Here is a 19,560-nt window from a genome sequence, read left to right as displayed (position 1 = left end):
CAAGCAGGTTGTTTTATCTTGCATAGTGTTCGTTTTAGTTCAAGCTCAAGTTCACATTTATTGTCACATGCACCAATTGATAAAGTGAAATTTGAGTTACCATACAGCCATATGAATAAAGAGAACACAGTACACAATAGTGTTTAATATAAACATCCACCACAGGGGAATCAACGCTTCACACTGTGATGGAAGGCAATAAAGTTCAGTCATGTTCCTCTTTGTTCACCCGTGGTCGGGGCCTTTGAACCCTCCACAGTCGCCGCTACGGATGACCCGATGTACAGGCCCTCTCGCCAGGATGCCAGGATGATCGGAGGAAAAACTCAGCGCCGACGTCGGCTTCCTACCGAGCAGCAGCTTCCAATGTTAAAAAAACAGCTCAGCGCCTCGGCAAAAGATCCCAGGCCTTTCCGAATCCCCGCCACTTAGACCACAGCTCTACCGAGTCAGCGACAGACCTCCAATGGCGCGACAAGGATGCCGACTCCGAAATGAAATTCAGTGCTGTGACGCACCTCCATCCGGTAGGAAAGCAATCCTGAAAGAACGCATCTCCATCCAGGTAAAGCAACTGAAAAACGGTTTCCGCGTTCCCCCCCACATAAGACATACTAAGAAACATTAAAACATACATTTAGACGCACTAAAAATAACAAAAAGGGTGAAAGGACTAACAGCTGCTGGCGAGGCAGTCACTGCGTTGGCGCCACCCTGTTTTATTGAGAGCTGCTAGAACTGCACAGACAAAAGAAAACTATTCCAAAAGAATCATACATCCTGGAAAAGCTTTGGTCAGTCAGGAAGTGAGACCCAGTTACTGAGTAATATCTTCAACATTTTTGAAATCTTGCTCAATTTCAATCTCAAAGATCTCTAAGAATAGAGAATTTGGCAATGAAAATCCTATTGAGATTGAGATAATCAACAGGGATAATTTATCATTGAATGCAACTTGCACTTGTTACAAATGCTATTTGATACTTCTCTATATCTGCACTTTCAGATTAAGTTCTGTTTACAGGTTGAAACCTAAAATATTAACTGTTCCTCTGCACAAATACTACTTCACTTATTCAGCAAATCCAAGCATTTTCTGTTTTTATTTTTCAGATCAATTGCTTAAATATCAACTACCTTCCAGAGCCTACAAAACAATGCAGGTAGTTTGTGTACCAGTGGTCTGATATAAACAGCTGGGACCATTGCCTTAAGAATGATAGAATGTCAGCATTTATAGAACAGTGCAAAATGTTATTAAAATGGGATACCAACAATGAAAGCTTGTCCAAAATAAGTAGAAATGTTTAAGTAAAGGTAATAGTTTTAATCCATATTCACTTGTATAATCTGTATCCAGTTGTACTAATTTACAGTTACCTTTTCATCTTTCAGAGTGAGATATAGTTGAACTGCAATGGTATCCCCAGCAAAATCTTTTAATTTTGCTTCAGCAGTCTGAGATTCTGTTGTTACAGACACAATAAAGGAAATCATATCATAAAACTCCCACAACAGTCACAGTTTCAAAATTCTGCATATTGTATGATGGACTAAAGCAGTGAAGTCAAGTTAATTTATAAAAATAAAATTTAGGATTACAAATAGGCTTGCAAATATTACAAATAGGCTTGCAAATATTACAAATAGAAGTATTGTCCGCAGTTCTGATCACCCCCTTACAGCAGGGATATGGAGGTTTTGCAGTGGGTGCGGAAGAGGTTTACTAGAATGCTGAAGATAGACACAAAATGCTGGAGTAACTCAGCGGGTCAGGCAGCAGAAGGGTTTCGACCTGAAACGTCACCTATTCCTTTTCTCCAGAGATGCTACCTGACCTGTCCAGTTACTCCAGCATTTTGTGTCTATCTTCAGTATAACCATATAACTTCAGTATAAACCATTAATCTTCAGTGTAAACCAGCATCTGCAGTTCCTTCACATTACTAGAATGCTGCCTAGATCTGAGGATATGAGCTATAAGTAGAGGTTGGATATTCTTGGATTATTTTCTCTGGAGGCTGGAAATTGAGGGGATGCCTGATGGAAGTATTTAACATTCGGAGAGACATAGATAGTCAGACCTAGAGAGCATAGCTATATGGTCGGTGAGAAAAAGTTTAAAGGAAATATTCGGGGCAATTTTTAAAAAATAGAGATTGGTGGGTGTCTGGATCGCACTGCTCGGTGGTGGAAGCACATAAGATAGTGGCATTTAAGAAGCTATTAGATAGCCATATGAATATGCAGGGAAACGTGTTCCTGTACGGTTCTGTTTAAATCAAAGTTTGTTTGCCTGGATCACCAACATTAGGTTAAGTACTCAATTAGAATGTGTGCTCTCTGTTAAGGATCTCTTGTTTTAATAGTTTTGAATAAGCAAGTTCGGTATTTCAACTGCGCATACCCAGGTCATAGACCATTCGCGATAAACAGCTGAGCTGCTGCCTGTATACAGACCTGCCTTTCATCCGTATTTTCCAGTTTTGCTCCTTCGAGGTAAGAAAATACTGTTTTCAAAACTATTAACTAGGTGTATTTATGGTTCATTTGTACTAAACTACGATGATTTTGTTGGTTTTATTGCTTTTTGCTTCGGTGTTTTATCGCTTTATGCTTCGGAGCGTATAACTGTTATACCAGCATCTCAATCTAACTGCTATTTCAGTAGACATAACTTTGCTTTAAGCAATATTATGTCTATTAAACATAGCAGTTAGTTTGAGACACTGGTATAACAGTTATACACTCATTGCAGTTATTGGTGTGCCTGGTAAGAACTTCGGCAAACAAACCTTTACAGTTTTCTGTGATATATTTGGATTTGTTCACTCTTTGAGGTATAGTAATGTAATTTTATCAATGGCAGTATGTAGAACATTGGCAGGAAGTGCGGTGATCATTCAGGAAGTTTGTGATTTCTTTTTTTAACTCAGCTGAAAAGAAACAAACTGTAGAAACAGACTCTCGCTCTTGCTACTGCCCTTGCAGGGTCAACCCTTGTGGGTCCATCATTTACATGCTGTTGGAAATTAAATCTTGCCCCACACTCCTCCACTCTCTCTCTTTCACACACCTCACAAACAGCCACCCGTTACAATAAGCGAGTTTGGTTATTGACCCAGGTCAAGGGTCACTCGCGATAAACATTCTCTGTGTCTGTGCTGCTGCATGGGTGCTGACCTGCGTTTCGTCTGTGGTCAGGATCGGGCCTGGGTCTCCGGCGCTGTAGGCGCTGTTGAGTTGCTGCTGGGCCGTCCCTGTCCGGGGGCGGCTGGGGATGTCCAGGGTGGCCCTGGGCAGGCGGGGCACCGGCCCGGGCTGGCAGCCGGCTCGGCTCCACCTGTTCCGCCAGGTTGACCGGAGGCCCTGGACTGGCGGGGTGCCGGCCCGTTGCGGTGGCGACCCAGGCTTGTAGCCGGCGCGGAGCAGAAGCGCTAGCTCCACTGCTCCGGGCTGGTGTCCCGTCAGTCCAGGGCTGTCGGTTGGCCCAGCGAGACGGGCAGAGTTAGGCTGGAGTTGGCGCTTCTTCTCTGTGCTGGTTGTGGGCCTGAGCCGCCGCTGCGGCGGGCTGGTGTCCCGTTGGTCCAGGGTCGCCGGGCATCTCCGGCCGCTCTCGGACGGGGATGGGGCGCTGGGGGGAGAACAGTCCAGTGGCGGTTTGGCGGATGGGTGCGGGTCTGTGTGCATGCGGTGGCACAGTTGCTGGGGGTGTTTATTGCAAGTAACCTTTGACAAATCCCATGATTCCTTGCATTTTTCGGAATACCGAACTCGCTTATGGTGGAATGAAGAAAGGCGGTAATGGTCCTTTCCTTCGTTAATCCTGCCCGCAGTCTCTGATGGAGCCGGTTTCGCTGACTTAACCGTGACCGGCAGCGTTTAACCAGGACTCTGGGAACTCGGCCTCTGACGGGGACGAGGAGGATTCCAGAGAGAAGGCAGGGACAACTTAGGATCCGGCAGCAGAGTGGCTCAGTTAATGGATTAATTCCACAGTGAGTTCAGTTCGGAAAGAACACACGCTGATAGATCCGCGGCCACTGGTACTGGAGATCGATCCAATTATTGGCCAACAGGCGGTGGAATCTGTCTGTGATAGACTCCACAGTGAAACGTGTCCACAGGAGCGGGTGTTCACTCTGATCAATAACTCAGGCACAGTGAACTTCACAATGTAAAACCATCCAAGTCAAAACCGTCCCGGACAGCTGCCTTGCCCGAGCACTGGGAGAACTCTGGGCAAGGTCCCACTGAAGGCAAGAACAACATTCTAGTCACTAAAGAAATACGCCTGCGGGCCGGATGATTTCGGGTTACGGGGCGGATCCGTCCCGTGGGTCGTAGGTTGCCGACCCCTGCCTTAACGGAACACTCACACCGCCTGTAGGTAAAGCACCAGCCCACATCACACTGATACAATCGCTGCCCGCCCCAGATTAAATATATTTTTACACATAAATTATGAATAAAGATAAGAAAATGTTTCAAACACAAGTAATATTTTCTTATTCCAGTAGCAAACACATTAAGGATTAAATGAAAATAATAAGTTCTTTAACTTTTTGAATATCTCATAATTGCAGATGAATGAACTGAACTAGAACTGGGACTGTGTACGCAGTGTGTGAACAGCAGGACAAGAAAGGAAACTATTTTGTTTCTAGAGAATTCTAGATTAATTCCTTGGTAGAATAGTTAACACTTCATACAGTTTATACAGCGCTGCATTAGCTTTTTTCGCCTGAATGACATTTGACAAATCCCATGATTCCTTGCGTTTATCAGAATACCAAACTTGCATATTAATAAACAAACAAAAAACACATACCTTGAGACAATTTTTGGAAATACTGTATTGCAGCGCTATCCCATCTTTTTGCTGGACTGCAAAGTTAGGAAAAAAAGAATTTATAAAATAGAGGGCAGAGTATAAAAGGTTTTGAGAGAAAATAGCCAATTTAATCAAGTTGCCTACATAGCTTTTTGTATACAGAGAATGATAGATTTCAGAAGGAACATGTGAAATGGATTATAAAAACGTTTTAGTATAAAAGTAAAGATAATTGAAAAAATTCAAATAACGCAAAATAAAATTATTCTAATTTGACATATAGTCAGCAATAGGAACTCTGTCTTGAAGTGACATGGTAAATCATTACCATACAAGTCCCTGACAAGTGCTAATTATTTGATAATCTTGTAAACACAAATAATTCAATTCATGGGCTAAATCCTGCAAAAAACATTACTCCCGCTTCCTTCAGTTTTCTTATTGTTATGCTCTCTTCACATGCAAGACTAAGTCCCATCACATATCACACATAGAAGACACTGGTTCCATAATACACAATGCTCGCTCACACATTGTTGCATACATAAGTTCCAAGATTTCCCACATGGTAGTAGCTTGCTTTGGCATTAAAGGGTTCCACCCCATTTGGCTGATGTCAAAGATTTTAAATCATACACCTTTTTCACACAAAGGGTGGTGGATGTATGGAACAAGCTGATAGGGCAGGTAGTTGAGGCAGGAACCATGGATAGGACAGGCTTGGAGGGACGTGGACCAAATGCTGGCAAGTGTGACTAGTGTAGCTGGGACATGTTGGCCGGTGTGGGTAAGTTGGGCCAAAGGGTCTGTTTCCACAATGTATCACTCTCAGACTCTATCTTCCTTCAGAATTGCACTTTTAACTTTCAATAATTCTTGACTACATCCACACTTCCTTCTCCTCTACTCTCACACACATCTAGCTGCTGATGTTGTTAACACTCAATTTCTATCTGACACATTACTTTCTGACCATCCTCACATCACTAGGAAACTGTAGATGTTGGAGTTAATGAGCATATCTGGGGGACATCACCGAATGCCCAGCTCAACAGATGTTTCTTCTTTACCAATACTGATTTGATTTATCTTGCTTCAGAATAATTTTGATTATTTTCATTATAATTATCATTTTCACCCAGAGTTGTGAATTTGTGGAATTCTCTGTCACAGAAGGCAGTAGAGGCCAATTCACTGGATTAATTTAAAAGAGAGTTAGATAGAGCACTAGGGGCTAGCGGAATCAAGGGATATGGGAAGAAGGCAGGCACGGGTTACTGATTGTGGATGATCAGCCATGATCACAATGAATGGCGGTGCAGGCTCGAAGGACCAAATCTGCACCTATTTTCTATTATACTTAATCTTCAGCATGGCTGCATTTTTCCTTTTATTTTCTCCGTTGTTTCTCCACGCGGTCACAAGGAGAACGTGCAAACTCCACACAGACAGCACCCAATATCAAGAACAAACTGAGGCGCTGTGAGGCAGCAGTTCTACCAGCTATATCACTGTGGTCCCTAAAACCAGGTGCTCAGGCTTCATCCCACATCCCAAAGCCGTACAGGTTTGTAGATTAATTGGGCGTTTGTAAAATTGCCCTAGTGTGTGGAGAACAAGGTTTCAAGGTCAGTTTATTGGTAGAGGTACAGTGAAATTCGATTTACACTGAAAAAACAAATGAGAAAGTGAAATAACATAGAACTAGTGTGAGTGGGTGATCGATAGTCAGATGGCTTTGGTGGGCCAGCACATGCTGCATCTCTAAAAAACATATATATGGGCTATGATCATCTTCAAATAGTGATGAGCAACTGTCTTTACAAAAAGGGTGAAAGGGATTAATTAACTGATTTCCTTATTCCTGCCAGACATGTACACATGAAATCAGATTTGCCGACATTATCAAAGTTTCAGACAAAAGTGCAATGAACATTTTGGAACATTCACACTTACCCAATAATTGCTTTCTCCTCGCAAACATTAAAATTCAATGTCATTGGCTGTATGCCAAATAAATTGAACTTTTTTGCTCGATATGGTAACTTCCAAAAAGTATCAACTGCCCTTCGAACACTAAAGAGAAACATTGAACCTCATGGTAATCGTAACGATGGGAAACAAAAACACAACACATACACGATCATTTAAAGCAAGACCAATGGTGTTTTTAAAGAGGATTTGCTTATCAAAGAAAATAATTATCATAAATGTATGCATTTATTTACTACATCTAAGGAAAAGCATAGAATTGTGGACGATCTTAATCTTTACTTCTTCTCAAAGTTCAGAACTAACTGGTTATAATAATATGGACATTTGAAAGGCTGTTGTTCTGACAGTGTTGAGGTGTTTTCACTTGTAGGAGAGTCTCAAATAAAGACATAGCTAAAAGAAAAGTATGACCCCACTGATGCAGATTTGCTGGAAACTGGGTTTTAGGATAATCAATATTCAGAACGTATCTCTTTCGTTTAGTCCAAAACATCCAAATATATTTCCTAGAGCGTATTTTGATCTAATTAAGCAAAAATTAAAAGATCCAATTTCTACAAACACAGATAGTGGCCACAGGTGCATGCTGATTGCTTGTAGACTAATCAATTGCATTCCACCATTCTTTCAGCGTAACTCTACAAATTATTTTCCTCAGGTTTCTCAGTAGTCTACAAGCAAACCAAACACCATTTACATGAAATTCTCTTAATTTTAGGCAAGCGTTTCCCCTTGATCCCTCTCTGCCCCCTTTTCACACAGGTCTCCTGCCTTGTCTGTGTTTCTTTGCCGCAAACACCCTTTCACCAAGTTTCTTGTTACCCATTCCACGTACCCATCAACCACACGCTCCCCTCACCCCATTCCCCATCTGCCCACCTCACCTTCCTTATCATATTCCATCATTTGCAGCCTTTTATCACATAGAAAATAGGTGCAAGAGTAGGCCATTCGTCCCTTCGAGCCAGCACCGCCATTCAATATGATCATCATCTAAAATCAGTACCCTGTTCCGGCTTTTTCCCCATATCCCTGATTCCCTTAGCCCTAAGAGCTAAATCTAACTCTCTCTTGAAAACAAGAAATCTAACACATCCCAGTTCTGTCACCATCTCCATGCTTCTCTCCCCTATCTATCAAACAACCCTTCCTCACCTGGATCCACCTCTATCACTTGCCAGCCTTTGGTCAACCCCTCACCTCTTTATACTACCTACCTCCCCTTTACCTTTTTTGACCAAAGGGTCTCAATCATCCATTTTCTTGCAGATGCTGCCTGACCCACGGAGTCCCTCTAGCAGCTTGTTTTGTGCCCTGAACTCCAGCATCTGCAGTCTCTGTTGTGTCTCCCTCAAGTGTTTACTTAATTCATATCTGAAAGCTTTGATTGCTTGCAGGTAGAGTTCATTCATAATAATTATACTCTGTGCTGAAAAGTTTTTATATCACATGATGCCAACCATTACCCATTTTACAAACATCTACCATGGTCATCCAGCAATAAAAATAGTTTAATATGTCTCTCTACAATATATTAGTAGAGAGACATATACTACTAATATGTCTTTATAGACATATACCATCAATTATAATTTTTGCATACTTCCCATCAAATAGAATACATTTATATCTGCTGCAGTTGTTTCTCCACTATTTTGACATCTAAAATTGATTTAAATGGAATGTAAAAATTAAGCTGTTGCCTAATGCTGCAGTCCTTTATGGTAAACTGATAGCCTAAATGTTCCACCCAGCAATATGTCACAAGTGAACATACAATAGCACATGCAGAGAGTATATGTAAGCCTTTACAGAAAAAAAATGAAAGCCCCACTTGCTCACTCTGTAGAACATGTGCTTCCTCATAAGTGTTGGTGATATCAAAGGGTTCTCTTAGGAGGTTCCAGGGATTGCCATGGAAAGCTAACTGTCTTACCTCCAATGTGCAGGTATAGTTTATTTTATTTATGTTTACCTTATTTGCAAACTTGTAACTATATTATATGTTACTAAAGCTTCAAGGGCATCCTGTAATCTTTAGAGATCACCCCTCCACTACTCCCTTCCCTCAATTCCACATTTTCAACTGTGATCTCAAGGAAACACAATGCTAATTGACAACGGCAGAGACTATTTTTAATTTATACTTCTAAAGTAGAACTGTTGGTAACTCCGTGATGGAGGCAGAGTTAAATCCTTACTCTTTTGCCTTCACCAAAATGTGCTTTGCATGGTCAACTAGGAAACATTCTGCAAGGTAACTGCTTCCACTTGGTACAAGAGATTCCAGAACTGCCCTGCACCAGCAACGGAGTTCATGGCAATAAATAGCACAGATCTGCAACAAAACACACAATCATTAACCAATCGCATGAGATATGAAGACCATTACATTGTTTAGATCCTACCAATCCCTTCATCAGTAGGGGGATTGAGTGCAGGAGTTGGGACTCCATGCTACAGTTGTACAAGAAGTTGGTGAGACCACATTTGGAGTATTGGTAGAAATTCTGGAAATGAAGGATGTCATTAAGCCGGAAAAGGTGTAGAATAATGTTACAAGGGAACAGGTTCATGGATCTGACTAGTAGAACAGAAAAAGGCTAATTTGTCCGTTTAGTTACAAATCAGATTTATTGGCAAGAGAGGACAAAAAACACTACTTGTCTCAGTATGCGCAGGGTCGTTTTACAACAGCACACCCCTCTCTCTGTCTCTGCCTCCGTCCTCAGCGCTGATCGTGACTCAGGCCATTGGTGAACCCCTCTTGTACATGAACACATCAGATTTATTGGCAAGAGAGAGAGCAAAAATAATACTTGTCTTAGTATGCGCGGAGTTCGTTTTACAACGGCACACGTCTCTCGCTCTGCCTCCATCCGCGGCGCTGATCAGGATTCTGCCCGTCGGTGAACCCCTCTCATACATAAAAACTAACTTCTGGCTTACTGACGCCTGCCTTTATACAGGTAAGAAATCAGGTTTTAAAATAACCGCCGGTAAGTCCTGGCCAATAGCGCTGCTCCCAAATTCAAACTATAACCAACGCATCCCAGAAAGCCCTCGGGAACAAAGGACATTCAGCTGCAGACTGCCGCATAGAGCTATACACAGCGCTACAGATTTGCACATAAATCAATACATACAGTGCTACAGACTTGGCATGTAAAAGTAATACACACAGCGCTGCAGGTTTGGCACCCAAAGGTTTAAACAGAGCGCTGTCAGCTTAACGCGTGGGAATTTAAGCAAAGAGCTGTTGGCTGCAGCGCTATGGGATCTAAATATAGCGCTACCGCCACAGGGCTATGGGCTTTAAACATAGTGCTTTGGCCACAGCGCGATGGGTCACAGACTGTTCGGGAAAATTATCGTATAACAAATTGATTTACAGGATATTATCAGGACTCGGGGACTTCTGTGATAAGCAGATGCTGCATAGACAGGGACATTTTCTCCTGGAACAGAGAAGCCTGAAGGCTGAAGAGAGGTATGCAAAATCATTGGTAAGATCAATGGTCAGTCTTTTCCTTAGGGGAGATACAGTGGCTTGCAAAAGTTTTCATACCCCTTGAACTTTTCCATATTTTGTCACGTTACAACCACAAACGTAAATGTATTTTATTGGGATTTTAATGTGATAGACCAACACAAAGTGGTGCATAATTGTGAAGTGGAAGGAAAATGATACATGGTTTTCAAATTTTTATACAAATAAAAAACTGGAAAGTGTGGCGTGCAACAGTATTCAGCCCCCCCCGAGTCAATACTTTGTAGAACCACCTTTAGCTGCAATTGCAGCTGCAAGTCTTTTGGGGTATGTCTCTACCAGCTTTGCACATCTAGAGACTGAATTTTTTGCCCATTCTTCTTTGCAAAATAGATCAAGCTCAGTCAGATTGGATGTAGAGCGTCTGTGAACACCAATTTTCAAGTCTTGCCAGAGATTTTCAATTGGATTTAGGTCTGGACTTTGACTGGGCCATTCTAACACATGAATATGCTTTGATCTAAACCATTCCATTGTAGCTGTATGTTTAGGGTCGTTGTCCTGCTAGAAGGTGAACCTCCGCCCCAGCCTCAAGTCTTTTGCAGACTCTAACAGGTTTTCTTCCAAGATTGCCCTGTATTTGGCTCCATCCATCTTCCCATCAACTCTGACCAGCTTCCCTGTCCCTGCTGAAGAAAAGCATCCCCACAGCATGATGCTGCCACCACCATGTTTCACAGTGGGGATGGTGTGTTCAGGGTGATGTGCAGTGTTAGTTGTCCACCACAAATAGCGTTTTGCATTTAGGCCAAAAACTTAAATTTTGGTCTCATCTGACCAGAGCACCTTCCTCCACATGTTTGCTGTGTCCCCCACATGGCTTGTAGCAAACTGCAAATGGGACTTCTTATGGCTTTTTTTTTCCAACAATGGCTTTCTTCTTGCCACTCTTCCATAAAGGCCCGATTTGTGGAGTGCACGACTAATAGTTGTCCTGGGGACAGATTCTCCCACCTGATCTGTGGATCTCTGCAGCTCCTCCAGAGTTACCATGGGCCTCTTGGCTGCTTCTCTGATCAATGCTCTCCTTGCCCGGCGCTATATTTAAGAGGGAGTTTGATGTGGCCCTTGTGGCCAAGGGGATCAGAGGGTATGGAGAGAAGGCAGGTACGGGATACTGAGTTGGATGATCAGCCATGATCATATTAAATGGCGGTGCAGGCTCGAAGGGCCGAATGGCCTACTCCTGCACCTAATTTCTATGGTTCTATGTCAGTTTAGGTGGACGGCCATGTCTTGGTAGGTTTGCAGTTGTGCCATACTCTTTCCATTTTCGGAAGATGGATTGAACAGTGCTCCGTGAGATGTTCAAAGCTTGGGATATTTTTTTATAACCTAACCCTGCTTTAAACTTCTCCACAACTTTATCCCTGACCTGTCTGGTGTGTTCCTTGGGCTTCATGGTGCTGTTTGTTCACTAATGTTCTCTAACAAACCTCTGAGGCCTTCACAGAACAGCTGTATTTATACTGAGATTAGATTACACGCAAGTGGACTCTATTTACTAATTAGGTGACTTCTGAAGGCAATTGGTTGCGCTGGATTTTATTTAGGGGTATCAGAGTAAAGGGGGCTGAATACTTTTGCACGCCACACTTTTCAGTTTTTTATTTGTAAAAAAAAATTGAAAACTATGTATTATTTTCCTTCCACTTCACAATTATGCGCCACTTTGTGTTGGTCTATCACATAAAATCCCAATAAAATACATTTACGTTTGTGGTTGTAACGTGACAAAATGTGGAAAAGTTCAAGGGGTATGAATACTTTTGCAAGCCACTGCAAGTCCAGAACTAGGGGGCTTATGTTTAACTTGACTGGGGAAAGATTTAAAAGAAACCCGAGTGGAATTTTTTTCACACAGGGGGTAGTGGTAACAGGCAAGCTGTAGAGGTGGGTGCAATAGTGATCTTTCAGACAGGTGGATGGAAAGGAAAGCGTTAAGAGGAATACGGGCCAAATGTAAGGCAAATGGAACAAGCTCAGATACAAAAAGTGGTCAGCAGGGATGACTATGACTCAAATAGCTACATATTTAAATTGTTGGAATTAAAACGAGACCAGAATTTTATTTAATTATAAACACAATTAAACATTAAAGTATTTCATATGTTATATCACCAGACTAAGAAGCAATGCAACAGGTTCTAACTTTCGCTGGTTAGAATACAAGAATTTGAAAAGTCAAGGTGTACTCTTTACAAATCAGCTGCCTTATAGAGTCTGAGAAATCTTCTAAAAAATGTAAGCATTTAAATCTTTCCAATCAGAAGCCTCCAGCAGATCAAAGGTCCAGACTGTCAAAAGGCCTGAGCATTTCAGGTGCGGCCCTCTGGTCTGCTGCAGAAGAGTACTACCTCGAGGAATGGCATAACAGCCAGGCCCACAGACACCTGGGCCCCACACCATCGGGAAGTAGGAATGAAAGCGGGAATAATGTGGATTTCATTTCCTGAAGTTTTCATGTAATTAATTATTACCTGGCCTTGTTCTAGAACAGGAAGTTTAATTTCTTCTAATTCCTCATGGCTCCTATGGTACAGCTGGTTCATCTTTACTTCTAATCTTTCATACTGATTTTCATTTTCAGCCAGATCACTGAAGCCATGTGGTATTCTCCCCCAGAAACAGCCAGAATCCTCCACCTAAGCACACACAAAGTTTGTATTTTAACATCAAGTGTGTGGTGGAAGTTATCAACTTCAAACAAAAGAAATTGAGTTAATCAAAACAAACTGCCTTTGGGTGTACATCACAATCGTACACTCTTCTCTCACCAGTAGATTAAGTAATTTAGGACCAACGTATATACTTCTTCATTTGAACAGTTCAATTTAGCAAAATTATTTGCTTTTGTTGAGCAGAGATCACAATCGATGTTGAGTGCTGTCACTCCATATACCTATTTTATGAGATTGTAGAATTATAAAAAAGTGAATTTAGGGAGTAAAGATGAATATACTTTTAAAATGTTTTCAGCAATTGAGGAGTTGGTGAAATTCTGCCTATATTGGGCTGATTATTTTTCATAGAATATCTACTATTCCAGTATGCATTTGATGAGGTTCTACATCGTGAAAGCTTATTCAAAACTGTGAGGATTCAAAGAGAAATAAGAAAATGTTGTTTAATAGCTCCTACCACTTCTCTCTGTTTTTATTCGAGTAGAGAGAGGGGGGGAGAGGAGGTGTCCATAGACAGGGATGAAATGTTTACAATTATTTTAGAATTATTATTGTTAAACAGAAAACACTGGAGAAATAAAGGGGATGGAAATCTCACGTCATTAGTCTACAGCAAATGGTTAAAACAATGGTTACAACTGCATTAACAACAATTTTCCCTACATTCAAACATCATAAAGGAATAATTATCGCTGAGCCTAATTATTCCAGTTACATCCTTGCATCAACTTTATTATCAGAGATGTGTACCATCAGGAATATAAATAGGGAATTATGATATTGATACACAAATAATTTCCAAACATTAAATGAATTTGCCCACCGCATTTAAGATTGAGGTTTGTGGTTAAGCAAGTACAATTACTCAAAATAAGCACCTCAATGGCAAGGTTTTGTGCCTGGGGTGCTTGTTTGACAAATAAATTAGCTAAGGCAGTGCATTAGTTATTAGAAATAATAGAAATATATCAGGCACGTGCTGTCAGGGTAGGCAAGGGAGGCACTGCCTACCCTGAATAAAATTATAAAATGGTAATTATTAAATATAAATAGTAAAGGCATGGGAGAATTATGCTTACCTAAGAGATCGATGAAAGGCACGAGAGAATTATGCGATCTCTTAGGTAGGCATAATTCTCTCGTGCCTTTCATCCACAGTACATTTAGCACACGGAAGTATGTGCTACTCACGTGCCGTCGACACTGTTTCAAGTCATCAGTGGCAACGGTCGAAAAAGGCAGCTGAAATTCTGCCTTTACACTGTGGACTGCGTGCATGTGCTGCGCAGCGCACTTGGCGGGTTTTTCAAAGATGGATAGTGACTATCTTAAGAGTTTCTCTAAGCAATCTTATGAGGAAGAGACCAAAATAATAAAAAATGGCAGACAAACACCGGAACTTAAAGAACTTCAACAGTGCAAAGGAACAAAAATAATTAGAACATTTAAAACAGCTTGGTACAACAGGAAAGAGTGGATATGCTGTTGTATTTCAACAAATAGAATGTGGTAAGTACATTTCTTTGAGCTATATGTTTTTAAATACTTTAGAAAACAAATTACTTTATAAAAGTCGAGAGAACAATCTGCGCATGCACAGTTTTCAAGATTTTTTTTTAAGCCTGACTGACCAAAGATACTGACTGAATACCCTGACTAATTACTCACGGCACGTGCCTGAAATATATCAACATCATAACAATGATTCCCATATATTTATATTCTGTATTTATTACTTAACTCGTAAAAACTATTCAGTTATCAAAAGACAATCGTAGGTTGCAATTTTGGCACACCAATATGTATACATGGGTTGAATGATTAATCTGTTCCAGCATCTATGGCAGGTTGAAAATTCAATTCTAAAATTAATTTCAGTCTGATCCATTGAACCAAAATTAAATCTAAATTTTCATAAAAAGAAGGAATTAATAAAATATACACAATTTTTCTGGTTACCTTTATAATGACAATTTGTATCATCTTCTGTTTAACAGTACAAATTCTCAGTAATCCTGTTTTGAGAAAACAAAAATCAGTTTATTACATTTTCTCTCTTAAAAATGTTAGAAAAACAATTAAACAGGGTAAGTGAAATAGCTCTCTGATAGTGCAGTTGTCAGTGAAGAAACAGGCCGCGATGCAAGAGACACGAGGCAGTTATTTTTCTTTATATTAAATGCCAAAACAAACCGGACTAAGGGGATTCAATTTATGATCTATAGAACACTTCCAATTAGCTGACAAGGTATTTTTTGAAATGGGATTTGAATCTGCTAAGCACTGACCAGATCTTATTCCTGCCATATTCTGCCTTGCAGCAGTTCTGCACCTCATCAGAAGAGACCCATAATTTAGAATTTAGAAGCCAAATTAAAATTTGAGTTCATTGCTTCACTCAAAAATCTCAGCAGTGCGTTGTTCAAGCTAAATTATTGCCATTCTCTGTAGACTTACAATGCTTCCTTGTGTTTAGTTTCCATTGTGATATAGGAATGTGCATGTCTCAGGTGAAAACAGAAATAAACCATGAAGACAAAAAGATGATGGAATCTAGAGTAAAAATTGCTGGAGGAACTCGGTGGGTTACGCAACATCTGTGGAGGGAAAATACTGGCGATGTTTCAGGTTAGGACTCTTCTTCAGACTGAGCGAAGAAACCCTGCATTTGCACCAGCATTTTCAACAAAGATTCAGAAAGTGGCACTTCTAAAAATTGTATAATAGTTTGGGGAATAACTTCACAATCATGTTTCTTTATGATATTATGCAAAATTTAAGTAAATAGGATATTGAATTGAAAAATGTGCCTCAGAAGGTTCTAGTTGTTCAGTCATTTCGCACAGTGAGTGGAGGAGCATAGATCCTTATTATAAAGGGGAACATCGACAAGAGCACTTAAATGATTAATGTCTTGCAAATGGATTTATTTGCTTGGAAGTCTCCTTTCAACAACAATAGATGATAGTGATCTACACTTCAGAATGCTGACTCCTCGCTGCAATATAATCTTTCAGTTCGTTTATTTGTTTCTTGTTGATCCTAATTAAAATGTGATAAGAATGGTGTTGCAATTTAATCTGTAATTGCATTGTGTATTGTAATTGCACGCATGTAAATACATTTACCTACTGTATACTAAACAAATAAGAAAAGTAGTGTGGTATATGAAAATCAAAGCTCCAGGTGGTGGAAATCTGAAGGGTCATTGAACTGAAACCTTCACCTGGTTCTACCTGCACAGATGATGCGTGTTGAGCATTTCCAGCATGTTTTTTTTGTAAATAATGTGGCACAATGACTTTAACTGGAAGAGCAACTTTTAGTCTTAGAAGATCAGTGGGCTGCCATCATCATTGTATTGTGTGTGCTTGCAGTATTAGTTAAGATCCAACTGTCACAGTGGAGAAACATACACCGCCCCCCCCCCCCCCCCCCCCCCCCCCCCCCCCCCCATGTACACCGGGCTCCCCTGTACACCGGGCTCTTCTGTACACCGGGACCCCTGTACACCGGACCCCCTGTACACCGGGCTCCCCTGTACACCGGACCCCCTGTACACCGGGCTGTCTGTACACCGGGCCCCCCTGTACACCGGGCCCCTCTGTACACCGGGCTGTCTGTACACCGGACCCCCTGTACACCGGGCCCCCCTGTACACCGGGCCCCTCTGTACACCGGGCTGTCTGTACACCGGACCCCCTGTACACCGGGCCGTCTGTACACCGGGCCGTCTGGACACCGGACCCCCTGTACACCGGGCTCCCCTGTACACCGGGCTCTTCTGTACACCGGGACCCCTGTACACCGGACCCCCTGTACACCGGGCTGTCTGTACACCGGGCCCCCCTGTACACCGGGCTCCTCTGTACACCGCACCCCCTGTACACCGGCCCCGCCTTTACACGACGGCAGCTCCTCCGCCCCAGACAGCATGGACACTACGGTTCATCTCGTTGTCCCGTTCACCGGCAACGTCGCGTCTTCATCCGACACCCTGAAGAAGGGTTTCGGCCCGAAACGTCGCCTATTTCCTTCGCTCCATAGATGCTGCTGCACCCGCTGAGTTTCTCCAGCTTTTTTGTGTAACCTTCATCCGACACCCACCTGACAACCGGCGCAGTCGGTGGCCGGTCGGTATAGACCAGTACACGCCGGTACAGACCGGTACAGACCGGGACACGCCGGGACGGGCAGCGCTGAGTGACCGGTACAGACCGGTTGTTGGTTCAGGCGGTAACCGCCCCGCTGCACGCGCTCCCGGCGCATGCGCCGCTGCGAGGCTCCCTCTCCCTCGTCCTCTCCCGCCCTCCCCTCGCGCAGTGAGTGTCCGTGTCCGTGTCGGGCTCCAGGCCTCGCGCAGTGAGTGTCCGTGTGTCCGTGTCCGTCCCGCCCTCCCCTCGCGCAGTGAGTGTCCGTGTCCGTGTCGGGCTCCAGGCCTCGCGCAGTGAGTGTCCGTGTCCGTGTCGGGCTCCAGGCCTCGCGCAGTGAGTGTCCGTGTGTCCGTGTCCGTGTCCGTGTGTCGGGCAGTGAGTGTCCTCCGCGTCCGTGTCCGTCCCGGGTGTCGCAGTGAGTGTCCGTGTCCGTGTCCGTGTGTGTCCGTCCCGGGCTCCAGGCCTCGCGCAGTGTCAGTGGGGTGAAGCGCTAAGACAGTGGCAGGTTTGTTGTGATTCATCCGTAATGATAACTACTTCCAACCCTTGGTTTCAGTCAAGATTCTATCATTTGCGGTCTTCGAATCATATTTTTTCCCCTCAGTATTTCAAAAATAATCTCCACAACTTCAGTCAGTGGGCATCTATTTTCTGAAGAAGGGTTTCGGCCCGAAACGTTGCCTATTTCCTTCGCTCCATAGATGCTGCTGAACCCGCTGAGTTTCTCCAGCATTTTTGTGTACCATCTATTTTCTTAATCTTGGACAGCTCTGGTTTCCTATGGCTAGCAGTGCATTGGTCATATTGTGAACGTCACTTTATTAAAAAAAATATTGTTTTATACCAGTTGAAACCAATTCAAAAACTTTTCAAGCAATTTTAAGATTATGACACGCAAAATGACTTGAGTATAGCAAAAGGATTTGAGTATAAGAGCAGGGAGGTTCTACTGCAGTTGTACAGGGTCTTGGTGAGACCACACCTGGAGTATTGCGTACAGTTTTGGTCTCCTAATCTGAGGAAAGACATTCTTGCCATAGAGGGAGTGCAGAGAAGGTTCACCAGACTGTTTCCTGGGATGTCAGGATTTTCATATGAAGAAAGACTGGATAGACTCGGCTTGTACTCGCTAGAATTTAGGAGATTGAGGGGGGATCTTATAGAAACTTACAAAATTCTTAAGGGGTTGAACAGGCTAGATGCAGGAAGATTGTTCCCGATGTTGGGGAAGTTCAGGACAAGGGGTCACAGTTTAAGGATAAAGGGGAAATCCTTTAGGACCGAGATGAGAAAAACATTTTTCACACAGAGAGTGGTGAATCTGTGAAATTCTCTGCCACAGAATATAGTTGAGGCCAGTTCATTGGCTATATTTAAGAGGGAGTTAGATGTGGCCCTTGTGGCTAAAGGGATCAGGGGGTATGGAGAGAAGGCAGGTACAGGATACGGAGTTGGATGATCAGCCATGATCATATTGAATGGCGGTGCAGGCTCGAAGGGCCGAATGGCCTACTATTTTCTATGTTTCTTTTTATCTTTGTGTTTTTTTTCTTTTAAACATTTAACTATATTCACAGAGAGACCGGGAGGTCTATATTCAATATGTATTTTGGACTAATATTTAGGTTATACCTGTTATTAATGTAATCCTGATCCCTATGTATCAATATCATTGTTATGTTTATCATTATTCTTTTTGCTTTGCTTTTGTTTTTTTGTTTTGTTTTTGTTTTTTGGAAAAACAATCTAATAAAAAGATTTTAAAAGAAAGAGTATATTCACCATGAATTGAGGCACAGGACAACCACCGATTCTTATGGCAATTGATGATCTGGTGCCTCCTTTAATCCGGACAAAATCACGAATGCGCACTTCACCTTTAAATGAACCGTGTGGCAAGCAAGGCCTGGCATTCCCGTGGTCCGACTTGTAGCAAATGGCCACTTTCCAAAAGATTGAAGGTACCATCCAATACATAAAACCATAATCCCTTCAGCATGTAGGAGCCCAGAATGGGGGAATGTTGTAGTCTTGAATCCAGTATTTTATGTTGGTATTAAATAAAAGTGACAATTTGTATCATTGAAATTTATGAATGGGATTACATTAAATATGCCCCTTTTAACTTCTTCTGAGAGAATTTGCAGACTTTTGGAAATCTTTGCAAATAGATGTAACACTGGTAAATTGCAACTGTTGTACTTATTTGCAGTAATTGATTTGCACCCTTTTCAATTTACCACCCTGCAATGTTACCACAATTGCATGGGCAATGAACGGTTATTTGCAAATGATACATGTAGCTGTAGTGTACATAAATTCATATGGGCAAGGTTTATATTT

At 42.2% G+C, this 19,560-nt stretch overlaps 1 protein-coding gene across 1 annotated transcript in view; it reads right to left on the bottom strand.

The window, feature by feature from the left end:
• tdrd12 (tudor domain containing 12) overlaps positions 1–17,314 on the bottom strand; it is a 78,492-nt gene extending 61,178 nt beyond the window's left edge. The window contains exons 1-7 of the mRNA XM_055649080.1: positions 17,171–17,314; positions 15,023–15,078; positions 12,860–13,024; positions 9,031–9,167; positions 6,791–6,910; positions 4,832–4,887; positions 1,381–1,466 (exon numbers count right to left, since the gene is read on the bottom strand). Coding sequence (XP_055505055.1) covers positions 1,381–1,466; positions 4,832–4,887; positions 6,791–6,910; positions 9,031–9,167; positions 12,860–13,024; positions 15,023–15,046 — 588 coding nt within the window. The 5' untranslated portion in view covers positions 15,047–15,078; positions 17,171–17,314. The remainder of the gene's footprint in view (positions 1–1,380; positions 1,467–4,831; positions 4,888–6,790; positions 6,911–9,030; positions 9,168–12,859; positions 13,025–15,022; positions 15,079–17,170) is intronic.
• Between the last annotated feature and the right edge of the window lie 2,246 nt (positions 17,315–19,560).

The sequence above is a fragment of the Leucoraja erinacea genome, chromosome 17 (assembly GCF_028641065.1).
Source record: "Leucoraja erinacea ecotype New England chromosome 17, Leri_hhj_1, whole genome shotgun sequence".
Lineage (NCBI taxonomy): Eukaryota > Metazoa > Chordata > Chondrichthyes > Rajiformes > Rajidae > Leucoraja > Leucoraja erinaceus.
Note: the sequence above shows the minus strand (reverse complement) of the source record. Positions and strands in the feature narration are given on the sequence as shown.